Source organism: Clarias gariepinus, chromosome 4, assembly GCF_024256425.1.
Source record: "Clarias gariepinus isolate MV-2021 ecotype Netherlands chromosome 4, CGAR_prim_01v2, whole genome shotgun sequence".
Lineage (NCBI taxonomy): Eukaryota > Metazoa > Chordata > Actinopteri > Siluriformes > Clariidae > Clarias > Clarias gariepinus.
In genome coordinates this window covers 40242486-40265176 of record NC_071103.1, presented here as the reverse complement: position 1 = coordinate 40265176, position 22691 = coordinate 40242486, and the positions used below count along the sequence as shown (strand labels likewise).

At 41.4% G+C, this 22691-nt stretch overlaps 2 protein-coding genes across 5 annotated transcripts in view; one reads left to right on the top strand and one right to left on the bottom strand.

The window, feature by feature from the left end:
- ift140 (intraflagellar transport 140 homolog (Chlamydomonas)) overlaps positions 1-22691 on the bottom strand; it is a 133529-nt gene that overhangs the window by 5429 nt on the left and 105409 nt on the right. For all 4 annotated transcript variants that reach the window (XM_053495082.1, XM_053495080.1, XM_053495079.1 and 1 more), the window contains 7 exons: positions 4416-4593; positions 2456-2646; positions 2272-2367; positions 2048-2180; positions 1676-1948; positions 377-559; positions 53-259 (listed from right to left, as the gene is read on the bottom strand). In XM_053495082.1, the coding sequence (XP_053351057.1) occupies positions 53-259; positions 377-559; positions 1676-1948; positions 2048-2180; positions 2272-2367; positions 2456-2646; positions 4416-4593 (1261 nt within the window). The remainder of the gene's footprint in view (positions 1-52; positions 260-376; positions 560-1675; positions 1949-2047; positions 2181-2271; positions 2368-2455; positions 2647-4415; positions 4594-22691) is intronic.
- tmem204 (transmembrane protein 204) lies at positions 7461-22594 on the top strand. Its single transcript, XM_053495090.1, has 3 exons — positions 7461-8477; positions 11806-11961; positions 20903-22594. Exons 1-3 carry the CDS (start codon positions 8189-8191, stop codon positions 21145-21147), a joined length of 690 nt encoding a protein of 229 aa, XP_053351065.1. The 5' UTR covers positions 7461-8188; the 3' UTR covers positions 21148-22594.

Here is a 22691-nt window from a genome sequence, read left to right as displayed (position 1 = left end):
GTAAATATAAATGTAAAATGTAATTATTCTAACAAGGCTGTGTGTCGCAAACCTTGATCTTTTTCCCAGCTTGTGTGTATTTCTTGGTTGCTAGGTGATAGTTGCCCTGGCGCATGCAGCAGTCTGCGATTCGCTCCAGCAGCTCCTTACGCTCCTCCTCTGACAGGTGGGCGGAGCTTTGGGGCACCGTCATGCTCTCGGCCAGATCCTCTGTGATGGTCAGGTTCTGGTCCAAACACAACTGCAGCGCCTCATGATACTGCACACACACACACACACACACATTATTACACAATAGTAAATTTATTTTATGAATGTATATTTAGTTTATGTGTGTGTGTGTGTGTGTGTGTGTGTGTGTGTGTTGTATGTAGACCTTCTTGGCAGCCACCAGCAGCTGCACTGCTTTGTGGTAGTGTGAGTGTTTGATGAAGAAGTCAGAACAGCGTGTGAGCACGGCTGGGTCGCTGTTCTCGTTCAGTTCCTCTGCAATCAGCTGCAGTGCTCCAAACTGCTCCGTGCTGAAGGCCAGCTCCAGAGCTTTAGACACACGACCCGCCTACAGAGAGAGAGAGAGAGAGAGAGACACAGAGAGAGACACATAGCGACAGACACAGAGAGAGAGACACAGGGAGAGAGACACAGAGAGAGGCAGAGAGAGACACAGAGAGAGACAGAAAAAGAGAGAGAGAGAGAGACACAGAGAGAGAGACACAGAGAGAGACAGAGAGAGAGACACACAGAGAGAGAGAGAGAGAGAGACAGAGAGAGAGACAGAGAGAGAGAGAGAGAGAGAGAGAGAGAGACAGAGAGAGAGACAGAGAGAGAGACATAGAGAGAGAGACACAGAGAGAGAGACAGAGAGAGAGAGAGAGACACAGAGAGAGAGACACAGAGAAAAAGAGAGAGAGACACAGAGAGACACAGGGAGAGAGACACAGAGAGAGAGACACAGAGAGAGAGAGAGAGAGAGACAGAGAGAGAGAGAGAGAGAGAGACAGAGAGAGAGAGAGAGAGAGAGAGAGAGAGAGACACACAGAGAGAGACAGAGAGAGAGACATAGAGAGAGAGACACAGAGAGAGAGACAGAGAGAGAGACATAGAGAGAGAGACACAGAGAGAGAGAGAGAGAGAGAGAGAGAGAGACACACAGAGAGAGAGACACAGAGAAAAAGAGAGAGAGAGAGACACAGAGAGACACAGGGAGAGAGACACAGAGAGAGAGAGAGAGAGAGAGAGAGAGAGACACAGAGAGAGAGAGAGAGACACAGAGAGAGAGAGAGACACAGAGAGAGACAGAGAGAGAGACATAGAGAGAGAGACACAGAGAGAGAGACAGAGAGAGAGACATAGAGAGAGAGACACAGAGAGAGAGACAGAGAGAGAGAGAGAGAGACACAGAGAGAGAGAGAGAGACACAGAGAGAGAGACACAGAGAAAAAGAGAGAGAGAGAGACACAGAGAGACACAGGGAGAGAGACACAGAGAGAGAGACACAGAGAGAGAGAGAGAGACACACACAGAGAGACACAGGGAGAGAGATGAAGCAAAAGATCAGGAGAAACAGACTATAATTACTGTAGTGACCTCTAGTGGGGAGATCAGTAATTGCACACACAGTAATTTTGTGTATTGTGCTCTGGCACTAATTGTGTGTGTGTGTGTGTGTCGGGACCTTGTGATACAGCATGACAGCTCGGTCCATGTGCTCGCCCCTCTCCTCGTAGTAGGCAGCCGTGTCCATCATGTCCTCTGGGTTGCTGAGCAGTGCCAAGTTCATCAGCTGCTCGTCCATGTGGTTCTCCTTGCACAGTCGGATGGCGTTGTTGTACGCCTGAGCACGTGTGTAAAAGTGAACCGACTGGCTGATCTGATCCTGACTCTCGTATTGCCGCGCCACGTGATAGGACGCCGCTCGGTTGCCCGTCTCGTTGGCAATCTCGCTCGCCTGAAAGTGCCGAGTAAACATTACTTCATCAAGTTATTCTAAACATGATATTGTGGAATCAGCACCAGCCTTTCTTTTGATTTAGTCACACTGTGATACCTTCTGGATGTTCCCCAGGTAGCAGTGCACACGCACTTGAGACAGGTAATCCTGAGCGTAGTCATAGTAACGCAGCGCAGACTCCATCTCTGATTGGCTCTCCAGATAATGACCCCACCACTTATACAGACACCTGTCCAGGTCAGACAGATCACACGAGAGATCAGCTAGTTCATATGCAGTCTGGTAATAAAGCTCAGAACCAATCAGGGCTCAGCACTCACTTGTCCTTCATCTTGTTGATGTAGAGCTCCAGAGACACACTGTCCTCCATCAGCATGCGGGGAACCTCGAACCGGTGTGTATCAGAACGCTCGTAACTAAGAGAGAAAGACAGAATCATTAATACGTAATAAAAGCTACGTTAGAGTCACAGATTCAGTGAACAGACATGGTGTGTGTGCTCACTAGGTAAGGGCCAGGGTCTTGTCCCCCGTGTTCTCCAGGTGTTGTGCGTAGCTGTAGTAGGTGCTGCGCAGGTGGATGCGGTCGTGACCATCAGCCGTTTCGATGGCTTTCTGCCAATCACCACGCGCCTGATAAAACTTATTCAACAGGTCGAACCTCCCACAGGAACGATACAGAGCCTCGGCTTCATCCTATATACAGTACACACAAGGAATCACATTATAACTCTAAAGTATTTGCACCCTCCTACCCCATCAATCAGTGGAACGGGAACACAGCTGTGTAGATAATAGTCAGTTAGTTAGTGCTTTATTCTTTCTCCAGCAGTAACACTGGTTACTAGGGGGAGTGAAAGTGGAGACACATAAGGCTTAGAGTTGTCCATGTCTATCTGTTAATATTCCATCTAAAATACAAGTCATATTATGTATCCATAATTATCCATTGATTATTATCTGTGTTTGATGCTGGCTGTTTGATTGTTTTTTTTTTTTTTTTTTTTTGGATTTCATCCATCACCTTTGCATCTTAAAATATCATCTGTTTCTGGATCTATCTCTGTGCATGACCTCGCCTGACTTACGGACTTGGAATCTCACCACACACACACAGACACACACACACACACACACACACACTGCTCATTCATTGTTCAAATGTGCTTAAACCTGCAAACTTCAATCTGTTAAAATACATCCTCAAAATTTCTCTTTGCCCCTGCGTCTGCTGTTGGGTTCACCTCAGTCGTCAGTTCTATCCTGCACATGACATAGTGTAGATGAGCTCCTGCTGAGAACAGAGCAGCAGAACTTAGCAACAAGCCAGCGGAGGGGCCCTTAACCCTGTCTGCTCCAGGGGCACCGTGAAATACCTGACCCGAAAATAAGTGACTAACAAAAAGCTGGGATATAAGAGGAATAAGGAATTTCACCGTGCAGTAATGTATATGTGACAAATAAAGGACTTATGTGGTGCAGAAGAGGTACATCAGTCAAAGGAGCAAAAATTCCTATTACAGACCTGAACTTTAAACTGAAATAAATAAATAAATAAATAAATATTATTATAATTTCTTGGAAAGATTCAGTTAAGATGCAACTTCATAAAATGATAAAAAAGGTCCCTTAAACATGTTTCCATGGCCAAAGCATGCCTAATGCACATGTCTCACAATCGGGATTGGAAACTAGTTTTATTTATGAATAATTTTTAAACACAGATATTGTAATGAAAAGTACTGTAGATATTAATCTTAAGGCAAAAAGTTATATTGCTATACAAATGTTCCCATAAGAAATAATGTAAATGCAGAAAAAGTGTGAAAACATTGATATTGTGAGCTGATTCTTTTGAAACAGTTTTTGCCGACAGAAAAAAAGTTGCTTGGCTTTTGATTGAAATAGTCGAGTTCTAAACGGCTCCTGGACGTACGCGCGACTTACGTAGCCGGCATTTGGTTTGGTTTATTCGTCTGCTGAAAATGCTTTGAATGCTGATGCAAAAAAAATTAAATAAATTGTTGCAACATTTCAATTAGTAAGGGAGGGCATTTATATTACTGAGGTTCCACTGTATATAATATATATTTAAATAATAAATGTAAAAGGTAATGAAAGCAGCTTTACAGAAGTCCAGATGAAGATCCAGATCTCCAGTGAACTGAAGGCGTCCTTTGTGAATGAGAGTTCTCACATGAGAGCTACTTACCTGCAGGATCCTGGTGAGATTAAAGAGTGAACAGAAGCACTAATCCTTAGATCTTTAATATAACACACCGCTGTGTGAGGAACAAGATGATTACTTTCTAATTAAACACAAAGCAGAATAATAGGAAGTGTAGTATCTGGTATAAAGCAGATGGACCTGATAACCCGGCTGATAAAGTGATGATTCAGGGTGTATAAATAGTCACTGTGCACATGTGTGTGTGTGTGTGTGTGTGTGTGTGTGTGTGTCTCACCAGCATGCCGAGCTGTGTAGCCAGCATTGCGACTCGTGCCTCCAGCTCCGGCTCCTTCTCCGCCTCTCTGAGTGCGCGAGCTGCTCGGGCGTTCCCCATGTTACCCAGACACACGCGCGCCACATCCAGACGCCGAGTCTTCACACACATCCGAGCCATGTTCTCCCACACGGCCTCGCTGAAGCACAAACACACAGAAGAACAAACAAAAAAACATGTTTTATGAGGTCGCTGAGGTTTGTGCCATGTTGGAATCATTGTTCGATAATCCCCTGGATAGATAATAATGATTTAGGAATTTGCCATGTAAGATATGAGCAGCAGCACAGTGGTTTGGGATGTGTTACCCCATGATTGTGGGGTTGTTTGGCTGGTGTTTATTTTATAACACAATATTTCTGTTTTTCTTTTTTTAACAATTGGACCCTCTTTATATGCATCCTAGTGCATCAAGACAAACTGATGAACCTTCCAAGAAAGTGTCATATCAAGCAGGTTTACACTATACAACATGGACTAAACAAAGTGCTTTGAACTGGCTTCATGACTAGCACCTGCTTTTATAGATAGATAGATAGATAGATAGATAGATAGATAGAGAGAGTACTTTATTAATCTCAAAGGGAAATTGTATCAAAACAGCAAAAAGGTCACAGATTATACAACAAGTAAACGACAAGCAAAAATCACGAAAATTAAACTAGGGTAAAGTTAATGAATAAATACTAAGATACACTGTTTACAATTTAAGGTGCATTGATGGGACAAAAATGGTGTGAATAATAAGAATAAACTATTTCTATGTACATGATGAAGGTATAAAAAGGTGTGAATTTAAGTTACTGTACATAAGGTGCACCAGCAAGTTGAAATATTAATAAACGAGAGAATGAAAAGATTCGATCATTTAAGTGCAATAAAAAAAATTATGTAAATGATCTATTAATAGTGATGTCAGAGGAGGAGCTCCCTGTCCTGCCACAGAGCCGAGTTATTATAATATTATAAAGTCCAACATGAATAGGAATGGTTTGTTTTAACATCTCTGTGTAAGTATTGTACATGAACTGCTGTGGAAAAGTATTTGCCCTATAAATGACTTTGTAACACTTTCCAGACTGATTAATGTCAATGACTTTGTTACTTATCTGTTTTTGAACTGCTTTAGATCGTGTTGCTTTTTGAGATCTTTTATTCTGCTTCACTTTTTCAGCCAGGTTCTACTTAAGCGATTACTTGAGCCAACAGATCTGGCAGTACTCGGGCCTGGGTGTGGCGAGTGGAACTCAGCTTTCCAAAAATCACAGTTCATTCATGATTTATCAATGACTTCTTCACATGGGAACAGACAGGCTTGAATAGCTTTTTTCCCCTTAATAAATGAAATCATAATTTCAAATCTGCAAATTGTATTTATTCACTTATTTTTGGGTAATATTCTCATACTCATCTCATCCTGAAAAGCTGCTTTCTTTTTTCAGTGTCCCACTGGCAGGAACTCTAGATTCGCTTAAAAGAAAAACCTACAGTAAATGCATCCAGGAGCTACACATGTACAGGGGAAACATATTTTACTTTCTCAAAAAGGCCAACAATAACAGGTGAGGTTTTTAAGAATGTGCAGATTTCACCACAAACCTTCTCCACTACAGAATCTGCTGAATTTATAATTAATGTGTTTTTTTTATGATAGCGATCCACATAGTTTGGACTGTCAAGTATAATTGGACTTAATTTGACATGTAGGCCTGCTCTGGGTGTTGGTATTGAACTTCAGAAAGATTTTCTTGATCATTCGTCCATCCAATTATCATCATAATAAAAAATAAATAAAGGAAGCCAAGCTGTAGAAGGATATCTTTGGGTTTTCCAGGTTTTTCTTTGGGAATTGCTGAAGCTTGGGTTGTTAGAGACAACTTGTACCCACCCTAAGTGAAGTCCTGCATTCTTCTGCACCATCCCCCAACGACAAAATGTCCATACACGCACTATACACGTATGTATGGGCAAATGTTAGTGCACCCCTGACCATCACACCCATGTGTATTTACTGGAGATATCCTTCCAGATTTAGTTCTGCTCTGTTGTTGTAATAAGCTCCACTATTCTGGGAAAGCTTTCCACTGAAAGGAAATTATAATGCTGGTACAAAGACAAAGCTGTTCTGTACAACTGTGTGCTTCCAACTTTGTGGTAACACTCTGGGGATGAACCAGATAAGACCTATAATGTACCCAGAACATTCATCCAAAGTCGACGGTGAAATAAACGACCGGAACTTCCGCGATTTTCTATAAACTAATCCGTATTTCCCATGATGCCCATGAACCAAATTCTTGATGTGACCTTTTATTACGTACATTATGACTAATTTACCACTAATCTATTGTGTCACCGCCACACTGTTAGTGTTTAGCGTATGCAGGAACTGACGTACTTCGTAAAATAACTTTGAGGTTAGACTTTGTTGAATATTCTCTAGGCCATATCGCTCTTAAGCTCTGCAGGTTCTCTTGATTCTTGTCATTGCCTTTATTTATGTCTCTTGCTTGACATATCACTAATACTTACTCCGACCCCAAATTCCCCAAATTCCCCACCCATCTGGTCTTCATTTATCCCTGAATCTCCCTGCTCTGAATCTCTCTCTCTCTCTTTTAGTGGATACAGATGTGGGCTGTTTATTAAAGTTGGGCAACAGGAAATTCCCCGAATATTTGGGGGCCCTGAGCTGGAGAAGGAAGAAAAGTGTGCACAGCATTTAGAGGCAAAAAGCATCCAAACGCAACATACTGTACTGCATTACAATTCAACTCTCAACCCTGCATTAACAGAGAGAGAGAGAAAGAGAAAGAAATACAGAGAGACAGACAGAAGGGGCGTTGTATTCTTTACTGTGCCTGTTTTCCTCTCAGGAAACGCATCCTGTTGCTGGAGTTACATGTTTGTCACAGAGAGCGAGAGAGAGACAGAGAGAGAGAGAGAGAGAGAGAGAGCGAGAGAGAGAGAGAGAGAGAGAGCGAGAGAGAGCGAGAGAGAGAGATTTGTTGGCAGATAAATTGAGGTGCATTCATATTTCAAGTGAAAGAAAAGGAAAGAGAGGGGGGAGGGAGGGGAAGCGAGAGACTGTCCTGTGTCTCTGGGAAATAGAGAGGAATGAGGGGGAAAAAAAACTCCCCCAACTCCTCAGGCAAGCCCCAACACACAGCTGTACAAGCACAGAGAAGGAGATCTGAACACACAGAGCAAGAGAGCGAGAGAGAGAGAGAGAGAGAGAGAGAGATCTAAATACAGAGAGAGATTTGACCACGACGAGAGAACTGAACACTGAGAGAGAGGGAGAGAGGAGGCGAGAACTAAACATAGACAAAGATTTAACCACAAACAGAGAGAGCTATCTGAAGACTTATCATAGAGAGAAAGAAAGGAAGAGAAAAAGAGAGAGAGAGAGAGAGAGAGAGAGAGAGAGAGAGAGAGATCTGATCAGAGAAAGCAATCAATAGTTGTCCTTGAATGGAGTTGAAGAGAATCTGGGAGTTGAGGTTTTGAGCCGGAGACAGAAGTGTGTTCTTGTGGATCTGTATGCATGTGTGTGATGGCCGTGGAGCTGATCGGGACGAGCCTGAGTGTGTGTGAAGCCCCGAAGACCGAAGAGGAAGGCTGAGGATGAATTACGGATACGCGCGCTAATCATAATGAGCGGAGATGTTCTCTAGCTGAGCTCTTTCACATCGTACAAGTCTCCGCTTCTAAATTTCCGCACGTGTGTGTGTATGAGTGTGTGTGTGTTGGAGCGCATGGCCGTGGGCAGGCTGGTGCTGGTGGCCGTTGCCGTGGCGCTGGTGTCACTGGTGCTGAACGTGGTGGCGGCGCTGGGCTCGGGCTGGACTCTGCAGGAGCTGGACGGGGGACGCAAGCGCAGCGTGGGGCTCTGGAAGATGTGTATGCATGATACGGATACACACACGCAGTCACAAGCCCCCGTCACCAGCCCACCCTGCCAGACCCTCGGCTGGGGAGCCGACCTCGCGGGAAAGATGGAGTCACACAACACTGTCAAACGTGAGTGTGTGTGTGTGTATTAACAGTATTAACCAAACCCATGACCATGACATTCCTTTCCCCAAAACGCAATCAAGCAGCGGAGTCTGAAGATTGTTATTAAAAAATAAAATGTGGTAAAGCCTTAAAACTGTGATGATAATGGAAGCATGTTGCGTCTAGATTATATTTGTACTTTTAGCTCTTAATATATAACATTTCTCCCTTAAGACAATTCTTGTTATTTCCCTCATTAGTCCGTGTTTTCTGTCTCTGATTAAAGGTGAGTGTTTGTGTTTAAAGATGGTTGTATAGATGATGTTGTACAAAATTCCTGTCGTGAAACGAACACAGGTGATTTTTATGAAACCAAATATGGAGCTCGGTGCCATCCATGAGGACAGCGGACAGAGGTTAATAAGCACTTGTTATCAGTTGTCACTTAGTGTATTATATACATATTTATGTTGTATATACGTTTGTTCCATAGGTCCTGATGTATATAATAGATGAATGAAGAATGCCTTGTCTAGCTACAGCTGAGGCTACAGTTTAACACTGTAATATGGACAAAAAAAGTATTTGGCCAAACCTGCAATGACATTGTATCCAAATACATACATATCAATATAGAGTCGGTCCCCCTTTTGCAGCTCTACCAGCTTCCACTCTTCTTGGAAGGCTGTTCACAAAATGTTGGAGTGTTTCGGTGTGAATTTGTGTCTATTTATTCTGTAGAGAGTTTATGAGGTCAGGGACTGATGTTGGACGAAAGGGTCTGGCTCACAATCTCCGTTCCAGTTCGTCCCAAAGGTGCTCGATGGGGTTGAGGTGTCAGGGTCAGGGCTCTGTGTTCGGCCCGGTCAACTTCTTCCACACCGAACTCATCAAACCATGTCTTTATAGTCCTTGCTTTGTGCAGTCATGTTGGAATATAAAAGGACCTTTAATAAACTGCTGCTAAAAAGTTGGAAGTATAGCACTGTCCAAGATGTCGTGGTATGCTGGAGCATTAAGATTGTCCTTCACTGGGGATAAGGGGCCTGATTTAAACAGCTTAATTTAAATACTTAACTGGTTTGGAGAAATACTATACAGTCCACATAGATTATATACATAATCTATATATTTGTTCAAAAATATGATATAATGTACGTTTTATTTTTATTTACATTTTCCCCTTTAACTCACACACAATGATGTTTGTTTGTAAACAGAAGTAACGTGAAGGTGTTTTTTTAAATAACTAAAAATCCAAATTCAGTCAGTTTTGTCTGTGTGTGTACTTTCACACTTGACTTTTACACAGCGTCAGTACACTTTATTTTCCAGTCGACTGTAAAAACACTGTATAAAATAAAATTAGGTGTAATGAATAAACTAGGATGATCAAAGCAAACAGATGTTTACTAAGCACTTGTTGTCAGTAGTGAACCAAGCGTCCCTCCACCTCCACTACAGTGGATCAGTATTCAGAATCGGGTTACGACGGCACTGAGCTCCATATTTGGGTTCATCAAAATCACCTGTTTAATTCACGCCAGGAATTTTGTACAAATTCATCTTTAAACACAAACACTCGCCTCTAAATCTCAAATCAGACACACAAAATACAGACTAATGAGGCAAATAACAAGAAACACACACTTGTTCCATAGATCCAAAGAATGTTATGTTTAGCTACAGCTGATGATACAGTTTAACACTGTAATATACCAACAATCACCCCGTCAAACCTTTTAAATCAGTTACAAAGCACTGACACTGAAGACTCCTTACACACCTTACAGAAAGCGTCATCACATCAACAATTTCCCTATCGTGCACTGTAGACGTCACAGTGAAAGATCTGTTACTATGGAAACGATTAGGTATTAGAAGGATTACATTAACATAAATGTGTGCACTAGCGTCACAGCTGTCGTTAGCAAAAACTAATAAACTCGGCAGCGCTGTGATGTAATCATGTAACTAAACTCTCTGCCTAATTCAATTACATAATAACACACACCATCAGCCAGAATTCTACCTGGACACTCCATCACTGTGGAAGTAGTAACACAAGTGTGTGTTTGTGTGTGTATACACACCATGAGCAGTGTGATCTGGTGTGAAAATAGAGGACACACTCATGAGTCGACCATAACTGGTACATCCGTGCAAATTTAGACACGGGAAAAGGAAGGACAGAGCAGAGGACTGTAGCTGACAGGAAGTGATGCTCACATGGTACAGCTGTGTGTGGGACAACACATCTGCCTTAGGATCTGCTCACACACACCTGAATCAGGATATCTCAGGATCCTGTGACTGAGATTCTTTATACATGCATGGACACACACACACACACACACACACACACACACAATATCCCCACATGATCATTAAGCCCAGAGCAACAATCAGAGTAAAATACTGTTTTTTTCCCAAAGTTAATCTTTTTGTAAGGACAAAACATGAATGTCTCCATAATCCCCAAATCCACATGCATGGAAAAAAAAAGTCTCCTCACAAAAAGACAATAAGATCGGCTCACATTCCTGAAATATTTTAATGGCTAGTTCTCAGATCTCATTGTGTTAAATCCTATAAATATTTCTGCTCACAAGTGAGTTATGACTTAAATGCAGGACTCATTCACGACATCTTAGCGTAAAGGAACATAGGAACTTTCTGATTTCAAGCTTTGAACTGTATTTTTATATCTTTCTATTGGTGGATGTTTTTGCTTCTTTCTATAAATAAGTGTTTTTGTAAAAACAGCTCAATTATCTTCCAACAGAACAACACTATTTCTAAACGTTAAATGAACACTAGCTTCATTTTACTATATTCAAGATATTCTCACATGTTAAGTTTATTTAAACTTAATCTCACACAACACGCTTCAGAGATTCACACAAATCAATTACAAGCACTTTAGGTTATGGAGTCGTGCTTAGTCTGTGCTTCTATAAAATAAATAATTTAAAAAAATAAAAAAATTGTTTGTTCAAATTTATAATACATATATGTATAAAATATAATATCAAAGTTATTTATTAGATTATAAAGCAATAATTGCTTATTTTGAAGGCAGGTTCGGCACTGCTAAATTCTGGGTTATGATTGTTTAGAACAGAATAAAGTGATATATAGTTAAGATACTAAATTTTATATAATGCAACATTATATTAACTGTTAATAAATTCCTGTGGTGTGAGATAAATAAGACACTCGGGGACGTGATGTTTTAGGAAAACAACCAACTGTAAGCGGTTTAAGCAGTGTTGCATATCAGTTAGTTTTATTAATACTAAATTCTCGATGCTGTGTGTTTGTACTGAACGCTTCGTGTTTCTGGTCTCAGTTCAGTTCGACATGATGCGGGCGTGTAACCTGATGGCGACGGTGGCTCTCACTCTGGGTCAGCTCATCTTCCTGCTGGGGATTCTGAAGATAAAGTGCATTACCCAGGATTCCCCTTGGTGGGAGGAGGCCATCGCTGCCCTGTTCCAGCTGGCCAGTGAGTAGACACACTCCTCGAAGATACCCGTGCTTCATCACACCCTCCTCCCTATCCCTTCGGGTATCTCAAAGGCTGTTCAAGTGATATTTAACGCTATGTGTTAGCATGCTATGTGACTTCATGTAATTATCAAGATACTAGAAATCACTTAAAAACCAGTGAGTTAGCCTGCTAGCTATTCTGAAAAGAATTTGAAACCACTTTTATTCAATTATTAGTCATTATGTAGAATTATAATATTGTCTATGTTGGCTTTCTGAAGCTTAGCTAGCATATAACTGACAGAGAATCTGAAAAAGATTGTTCCCCCGATAATATTGATATAGCGAGCTGGTATGACTGAGTGCTATTTGGCGTAGTACAGCAAGTACTAACACTGATGGTTTTATTTTGCTAGCTGTGCTAAGCATCGCCGAAACAGTTGTTCAACTGCTGAAAAGAAATCTCAAATTTGGATCGTTTATATAGCAAGTATAAAGGGCTGTAACTCGTAAAAAACATAACCTGAAGACCGATTCTCATCTCATCAAGCACCCCTTACGATTTCCACACAATAAAAATCTCATACAGTAGTCTAAACCCGGGACTAGAACACACACACAATGGCGCCTGATCATGTGCTTTAAGGATCTGCAAGAATTAGAGAGCAGGAAGTTCTTTTTCTCTCTCTCTCTCTCTCTCTCTCAATCTCTCACACACACACACACACATACACACACACCTCAGACAGGAAGTGTATAGAGAGGAAGAGATCACTGCAGGAGACAAGCTCAAGGTCATCACATCAGACCTAGCATTCTTCGAGAGAGACCTTTCACCATCAGCACCAATCACACACGGCTTTATCAATGGCCTCATGAGTGCAGAATGGAAACTATGATAAAACTGATGGTGAGGACACGACAAACTGAGTAGCGTTGTTAATTAGTGTCCTGCTCAAAGTCTATTTGAGGAGTCTGAGTTAATCAAAACCCTTAACCCCTAAATACACTGTAGATTCTGACTAATTTGTATAAAATAGAAACATTATTTAAAAATAGTCTATTGTATTAACACTGCTGTATCTAAGAAATATATTTAAAAAAAACATTATTTTTAGATAGATAGATATGAGGCTAAGTAAAAAATATCCACTTCGGACCCTCTGGGACCGTACTGTCCATCAGAGCTTTCTGTTCAAGGCTCCAGTCTCCCTGGTCACCGCTGTTCAGGTGTGAACGTGTTTCATCAGTCCATCAGTTCTTACTGTGATGAGAGAACAACAGATGCCCCGTGTGTAATTTACACAAAAGTAGAGCAACGTGTCGTGATTCATTTCTTGTGACCTGAGGGTGAACCTGGTGCTTATTTTCAGTCTGGAGTGTTTTGTTGTGTACGAATGGATTGAGAAATTCATGTAAAGTCATAAGTGTTAGCCATCAAGAGGGAGCACTTCTTATTGAGGTCTTCCCTATAGTGTCCTATAAGTGTCCTCCCTATAGTCCTGATCTCCCGCCTTCAGACTTTCACCTGTTTGGTCGCTTAAAGTCAGCCCTACGAGGATGAAGATTCACTTCTGATGAAGAAGTGAAGACAGCGGTGTCGTGATTCATAGCTCAGCCTAAAGCGTTTTTGAGGGATGAGGGATTTAAGAGCTTGTTGACAGAAGGACAACGTTTATTAAAAAGCGAGAAGAATATGTCAAAAAAATTATGCTTTTGCCTTTTCTAAAAATTTGTTATAATACATTCTACAGCAAGAGTGCGGATACTGTTTAACTCACCCTCATAGATAAATAGAGAGATAGATAGATAGATAGATAGATAGATAGATAGATAGATAGATTACTGTTCAAAAGTTTTAGAACACTTTCTAACTCCATGATGGTTCCTGATTTTTATTTCTTTCTACATTGTAAAGGAATGCTGAAGGCGTCCAAAAAATGCATTAATCTCCTTTGAACAGTTAATGGTGAGATGTTTCTGCTACTTCTGCTCTGTAAAGACTTCATAACGCCTCTAATCTGAGGTGCTGTTAATTGGTCATTTTTCAGGCTGATAACTCTAAATGAACTCCTCGTCTGTGGCAGAGGTAGGTTTTGGTCTCGCCCTCCTGGGACGGCCTTCATGAGAGACAGTTTCATTATGGTGCTTGACGGGTTTTGCAAATGCATTTGACAATACTGTTCTCGCAAGAACTATTACAGAAAGGCTGACCTCTGTGTCTTAAAATAACAACTAACTGTTGTTTTTCTTGTTGTTACGTAATTACCTAATTCCATATGTGTTATTTTATAGTTTTTTGAAATCCCCAGTATTGTTGTAGAATGTAGAAAATAAATCACTAAACAAAAACAAAGAAAATTGAAAGTGACCCCAAACTTTTGAACGGTAGGGTAGGGTACGGTGGGTGTGTGGGTGGGTAGGAAATTTCAAGGCTATTTCAAAAAATTCTGGAAATCCCAGAAATTTGTTTAAGAAGTAATATCATAAAAAGAAAATTCTAAGAAATTAAATAGCTATTTCATTTCAAATAAATTATGTTTATTCCATGCACGTGTCCTCTGATAAATGTTGCTGGTTAAAGAATAAATAAATAAATACAATCCCACCGTGCCGTTATGTTCTGGTAAAAAGGTGTTGATTAATTCTCTGTAACAGCGGCTCATATCTGTTGATATTAACACGCTCACTCTGACATGTTGTCGTTTCCATAGTAACAGCTCACTTATAGACATTATACACATGTACAGAGCATCAGCCACATTGACTGTTGATTGAGGGGAAGTTTTTAGTAAGGAGATGTTTGTGTAACACGGTATCACTCATGGAAGGAGTCTCCAGTGTCGGCGCTTTGTAACAGTCAGAACTAAAGCTATTGGTTTTTCCAAACCTTCAGGACGGAGAGGTTTACGCTTCTTTGTGCTTTCTCAGCCTTGTTTATTTTTTGATTTATTAATAAAATTAACAAAAGAGGGTAAAATGAAGACTGGTAAGGGAACAACAGTGTGTCTGTGTGTGTGTGTGTGTGTGTTATAAATGCCTCTAAATTGCATGTTTACAGTTGTGTTCCTGCAGCACTTCATTAATAGCCAAATCCTTTGTTGAGTTTGGTTGTTTATTGTGGGACTTTCAATAGAGTGGCAATGTATTGCTCTATTATTGTGTATGTGTGTGTGTGCGTTATATTTAGCTGTGGCGAGTGTGTGTTAGCGTCAGGCAGGCGCCAGGATATCCCTGTTCTTCTGGGGGAAATGCCTGCCACTACCTGTTATGTACAGCACAGAGGAAGGAGACGCAGCAGACACACACACACACACACACACATACAGTGCAGCCAGAAATGATTAGAACCTAACCTGTGTGTGTTTATCCTACATATTTGAGTGTATTAATGTGTTTGTGTTAATCTGACTATACTACCTGTGCATTAGTATGAGTGTGTGTGTGTGTGTATTTGTGTGAATGTGGTGTGAAGGTGTGTTGTTCTAATGTTATTTTATAACCTTCTCATATAGACACATTTTTTATGTTTCTCTGGGATTCGGATCTGCGTGACGATCACTTCAGTATTTATAAATCCTCCTTTCTCATGGTGATGCCTGCTTTGATGCTGCCATCCCCATGCTTCGCAGTTACGATGGGATTCTTTACCCAAAGCCTCATTCTTACGCACAGCAATGATCGTTAAGGTCAAACAGCTCGATCAATTTTTATCCTCCAAACCCTTAAGTCATTACCCTGGTCATCTGTTCACTACAATCTTTCGTCTTAGACAGGTAGCAGCTTTTTCCTTAGGTGGACAGCCATTTAGACCATAGTAATGCAGAACCCCCCTTTTTGGTACACGATGACACCCATTTATTCACCAGTTCTTTTTTTGTGTTCTTGGGGTTTGGTTTAGGTTGTTGGCATCCTGAAGGATACAGTGCCCCAAAAATTGCTTCCATAGCATTTGTACATAAACTCAAAGCACCTGAAGATGTTTCTAAAAAGGAACTGGTCTTGTGGAGATCCATAATTTCTATCCAAGGTCTTGCGCGAGTTGTTTGGATTTTCTAATTGTATAAAAGTTAAACTATCGGTGTAACATCACTCCCAATTAACCTCTAATTATGATCAGCCATGAGAAGCTCTGATGCTTCTAAAAGTCATTAAGTTCATTTCTGTAATCCGTCAGACTGTTTAACGATGAAGTCAAACTGGTCTGTGTAAAATTCTCACCTCCTGGAATGTTTGATTACAAAACACAAGGTGGCGTCAGCCTGATGTAGAAAAATGATTCCTTATGCTCCTTTCACACTTTGTATTTCATTCCTGGAATACACCCTTGCTCCATAGATGTGATAAGTCAGCTGACACTTTTTTCCCCGATTTTCTCCCTAATTTAGTCATGGCCAATTCCTCCCCGTCACTAGGGGGCTCCACATTAAGGCTACTACTACCACTCAGCCGGGAGGGCCGAAGACTATCACGTGTTTCCTCCGAACCGCGTGACGCATCTTTTCAACCGCATCATTTCGAACTGCTTGCTGTTAGGGGCGGAGTAACACACTCAGAGGAAAGCGCTAGCCGCACCTTCCGCGTGGCCGAGCTCACAGACGCCCCTGATTGGCTGTAGAGCCGTGATTAATGTGGGAGCACGAATTAGGCTCGGAGGCTCCGGTCAGCTGACATTTTATTGCCCCATAACGTTACTGAGTCTAGACCTGAGTAACTGATCAACCCCAGATCATAACACTGTCTCCAGAGACACTATGCATGATGGGAGCATCACTTCATGTCCTTCCCTTATTTACCCTCCATCACTCTGGAATAGGCTCAGTCTGGACTCATCAGGTCACATGACCTTATTCCATCACTCCAAAATCTGACCTTTATGCTCCCTAACAAACTGAAGCCTTTTTTCTGATGAGTCTCACTAACAAGTGGTTTTCTTATAGACACACAGATGTTTGGTCTCGATCCTGTGAGTTCATCACACTGTGTGTGTGTGTGTGTGTGTGTGTGTGTATGGAAATGCTCTTACTTTCACTATTAAACACAGCTCTGCTTTTTACTGTTGATTTCTTTTTTTGCCGTGCAACATCACAGTGTTTAAGTCATCTCCATTCATGATTTTTTTTTTTTATTCCTTCTACATAGTTAATGGTTCAGGGTTTAGTTTTAGCCAGTCGGTGTATAAAGAATTAAAGCTGAACACAAGTCTTATCTCTGATCGATTCTTTTAAATGGACTCCTGATCTAAACAAAGTCGAGGCACTGATTGACTCTGCAAAGGAAATATAAGGTATTATAAAGTGACTGAAGCCTTGGTGGGTGGAAACGTTTAACCTTAGCAGTATGTCAATGGAAGGTTTTAACAAAGATATGAGGACAAGTATGTACAGTATGTGTGTGTGTGTGTATATATATGTGTGTGTGTGTGTGTGTGTGTGTGTGTGCAGGAGACAGGCTGTAATGTAGATACGGATGCGAGAGGATGTTTAACCAAGACAAGACTACAAGGCTCCAAAACCTTTGTGTGTGTGTGTGTGTGTGTGTGTGTGTGTGTGTACAAAGGGTGGGGTAACAGTCGTTCTGATTAACTGTCCTCCTTACAGTCTGTGTTTACAGAAAGTCACAGCACACACACACATCTAATAATAGCTGAATTAAAGATCACTCTCCTCTCTAGACTCTATACGTGTGTGAGTTTATCTGGTCTGAGCTCTGACTACAGACACGTTTCATCTTCTGCGTGCTCACCTGAGTGTGTGTGCTCATCATCTCCAACACACAGATGAACAACACTGCTGCGTGATGTAATGTGATACCCTGTGTGAATACTTATTTTTAGCTGTGTTGTTGGCTATTTGTTCGTTTTTCCAGCTGATGTTGGAATCTAAAGCGACGTGGTCGATGTGTGACGCCTCCTGGTGCTGAAATTACTCATAACATATGAATTATATCTGTAGCTCCAACCTTGTAGCCTGTGCAGCTGACATGAATAACAGTGTCATTAAAATTCCAATAGAGAAATTCAAAGTTAAATGTCCCCGTTTCAAGGAAGAGCAGGACAATGGTGCTTTCCCTGGAATTTCTCAGATCCAAACCCATTATCTTTTGATGACAGGGTGAGGCCGTGCAATCGGGACAATCCTGAGTTACTTCTCGCAGAAATGAACATCCAAGCTCGGCTAACTTTTGCGATACTCGTCCTAAGCTAAAGGGATGAGACCGAAAGGCTAAACATTAATAATATATAAAACGCTGAGTTTAAGACGAACTTTAGTCCCTACACTCATATCCTCAGAGGGATCAGTTTTCCTGAGAAGGAAGTGTGTACTTGTGCGCTTATCTCTGGGAGTTTAGTCTCAACCCGTCGCGCCATTCATTTTTATTAAATGGAATTTTAAGCATTTAGTTCATAAAGTTGGCAGTGTGTTTTATCTCGAACAATACCGGTGCAGTGGACCAGAGTTGATCCATGGTCTGCAGACACAGTTCACCATGCGTCATAACTTACCCACTATAGTGCAACATAAAATTCCACTTCCTCCGTGTAGCGTTGTGTTTATCTGCCTCGATCTTCACAACATAAAAAGCATTATTATCACTTTTAGTAGCACACAAACTATATATTCACTTCATCAAACGCTGTCTTTCACACTGTGCTCATTATGGGTTGCCAGATCATCCTAATTACAATATTATCATCATCATCATCATGACTGCATTCAACCCCCCCCACACACACACACACAGCAAGAGGGTATAATAAAGTTTATACCGATCTGTGTGTTAATCCGTATACATTAACACTGACATTATCTCTCTTTCTCTTTCACACACACACACACACACACACACACACACAGCTAAAGGTCATGAACAGCCTTTTCATGCTACTGGGAATTAAACGCAAATCCAATGGAAATTTAATGTGTTAGAAGAAATACAGAGAGAGAGAGAGAGAGAGAGAGAGAGAGAGAGAGAGGTTGAGCTGCATGGGAGGGGTGGAAGGAAGGAAGGAAGGATGAATGGAAGAGAGTGGAAGGAAACCAGTGAGATTACAGCACACCAAAAAAAGACAGAGAGAGAGAGAGAGAGAGAGACAGAGAGAGAGAGAGAGAGAGAGAGAGAGAGAGAGACAGAGAGAGAGAGAGAGAGACAGATGTTTATGTTGGAACAAACACACTGTGTAAGGGGCGGTCACTGGGTTTCTGGGAACAAGGATTATTAATAACATACTTCACCCCCTTACTGTGAGGAAGGGGGTGGGGTCAGTGCTCTCACTGTAATGTCAATCAACACCACACAGCCAATCAGAGTCTTTCTAGCTGCTTCCACTTAAAGGGTGGCTGTATGATTAAGAACGCAGGACAAAAATAAGTCCGTTTGTAAAAAAGTTTGTCAAAGAGGAAGTTTTTTTTTTTTGTTTTTTTTTTAAACAGCCGTGCTGAAATTACACACACACACACACACACACACACACACACACACACACACACACACACACACAGTGTGTAAGAGAGAGATTCATGAACAGAGAAGTGGAATGGACAGAGCAAAATTGAAAACAACAAATAAATAAAAAGTTTAAAAAATACACTGAACAGAAAAAGAAATAAAAAAGAATAGAATAAAAGTTTATAGAACAGAAAACTGAATAGAGTTGAAATGTGTCTCTTTGATGTGACCTTAGACTTTAACTTTCAGTTACAGATCAGGTTCACTATTCATCAGAACACACAAACACACACACACACACACACACACACACACACACACACACACACACACACACACACACACACACACATCTGTGTACAGGATACATCTGTGTGTCCCTCATTTTCTTACTGTCTCTCTGACCGGCTCTTCCTCCCTTACTGTCTCTCTCTCTCACTCTCTCTCATTACCTCTCTGTCCAGCTGTCTCACTCTCTCTCATTACCTCTCTGTCCAGCTGTCTCACTCTCTCTCATTACCTCTCTGTCCAGCTGTCTCACTCTCTCTCATTACCTCTCTGTCCAGCTGTCTCACTCACTCTCATTACCCTTTTGTCCAGCCGTCTCACTCTCTCTCATTACCTTTCTGTCCAGCTGTCTCACTCTCTCTCATTACCTTTTTGTCCAGCTGTCTCACTCTCTCTCTCATTACCTCTTTGTCCAGCTGTCTCACTCTCTCTCTCATTACCTCTTTGTCCAGCTGTCTCACTCTCGCTCTCTCTCTCTCTTACTGTCTCTGACTGTCAGATTCAGTGTTCAGTGGTGTTTCATTGGCAGGACACATATTTATATTTGTATTGCTGAAGTTCAGAAATAAGCCACAATAAAATAACAGGAGGAGAAAGTTTAAAAAAAATTATAATAATAAAGTTATAGAAAGTTATAGAGAGTAGATAGAAACAGAATAGCATAAATATTTAAAATAAAAGACATTTAGTACAGATGACGTGACACTTCACCTTTCACTTACACTCTTCTTAATTCTCTGACCATCTCTCTGAGTCCTGTAAGATGCATCAGCGCCACCTATAGGTCTGTCTGTCTCTCCCTCTCACACCCTGTCTCTCTTCCTTTTGTAAACTCTCTCACCATTTGTCTTACTGTCTCATTGTCTTTCTGTCCCTCTCCGACCCCTCGTGGTCTCTGACCGTTTTTCTCGCCCACTTAATGTCTCTGTCTTACTGTCTCACTCACTCTAATGCTCTCTCTCTCATTCTCTTTCTGTCTCTCTGATGATTCGTCCCTCACTACCTGTCTGTCTCTCTGACTGTCCTCCCCTTACTTTCTACAGTATTTGTCTCTGACATTCAGCCTGTAAAAAGGTTTAGACGTGGTTTTGGCAACATTATGTTAATTTCTTGTTGCTATAACAACTAGTTTAGTCTGGACTAATATACTGATCATATTACAGGAATGATAACTCGCATCACTCATGCTGTGTGTGTGTGTGTGTGTGTGTGTGTTGCAGGTTTCATGCTGGTGATCGGTCTGGTGTCGTTCTACAGGATCGGGCCGCGTACAAACCTGTCGTACTCGTGCTACGTGAACATCGCGGCGTGCCTGTTGGCCACGCTGGCCGCCGCCATGCTGATCTGGAACATTCTGCACCGGCGGGACGACTGCACGGGACCGCCCGTCATCGTCATCAGGCGCTCGCTCGCCATGAACTTCACACCGCGCATAGAAAACGAATATGTGGAGTCGCCGTGCTGACACACACACACATAGACAAAGGCACAACACGCATGTGGAACTCTTACGGCAGAGCCACGCACACACACACACACACACACACACACACACACACACACTGAAAAATAAGTTTTAAGGACTTAAGATATATAACTAGCTAGCTAACTGTAAAGTAATATTTAATAACAGCAACAGCGCTTCTGAATTCTGATTGGCCAGAAGGTGTTGATTAGTTTTCTATAACAGTAGCTCTGACAGTAGTGCAGGTTTATATTAACGCACTCGCTCTACTTGGTTTGATTTCTATAGTATCAGCTCGTTCACAGCGGCGTGTGCCGTACCCTGCCATGTATGGAAGGAGTCTCCAGTCTCAGCGCTTTGTAACAGCTGTAGCTTTATGTTTTCATCGTCGCCAGGACAGAGGAGTCTGCGCTACTCAGCAACGTTAAAGAGAAAAAAGAGAGAAGAAGTGAGGAAATGACTGGAACTAACTATAAACAAGTAACATGTATTGTGTGTTCCTCAGGAGATGCACAATAAGTCTGACGTAGGAGGAATAAAACCTTTAGCGAGGTTCTGTTACAGGAAAATAATCAACACTGGGGCGTTAATGGGAACTTTGCTTCATCACACCACATCACTTTGCATTTTGCTATAACACACACACACACACACACACACACACTTGTATATTAGTTAAATAACTTATGCAATGTATAATATTTATAAATTATAAAGATGTTGGACAACACAGATTCTTATTAGTGGACACACAGAAGCTTCAAGTGTTAGAGGACAATAAAACATAAAGCACACACTCTCTCTCTCAAACACACACACACACACACACACACAGGAGGACCTTGCTTGTAATATGGACCTTCTGGTGTTGCTCTCAGTGTGGACCGAAGTGATCTTATCCCTGTTAGCGGAGCTCCTTCATGGATATCCCGTACATCAACCCCGCCCATGCCCCCGCCCCTGCCACGCCCATCTGTCTCTTCCCGCAGATCAAGCTGGATCTTGACTTTAATCTATTCTCCACACTCACAGCTATTTTTTTAAAATATATATATAAAGACAGTAAATGTATAAGTTGGTACCAAAAAAGGAATTGTAAAGTCAGTGATGTGGTCTTCAACACTTCAACCCGCCGGCTGTAGGTGATCACTAACAGAGTGTAGATCTTTACAGCAGCTCAGTATCGTAGAGACGGCGCGGCGTCTCGTCACTAGTCTGCTTAAGGTACCTGTATTTAACTCTATAGAGTTGTGCTGAGTATATTATAGAATTTAATTCCAGATATAATATCCCACGTACACACCAGCACTCTATACAACCCGTCACCTTTACCCTGATCAGGAATTATTATTATTAAAAAAAAAAAAATGAATGACATATTATTAAAAATAAAGATAATAATAATAATATAATAATAATAAAAACTTTACTACAACTGTTTTCAGTCTGAGACTTGTTTGTGTTATCTTGGGTATATTAGAGGTCAAAGGTTGAAGGTCAGGATCAGGAAGGATTCTGATGAACAGTTATACAACCGGCTATGT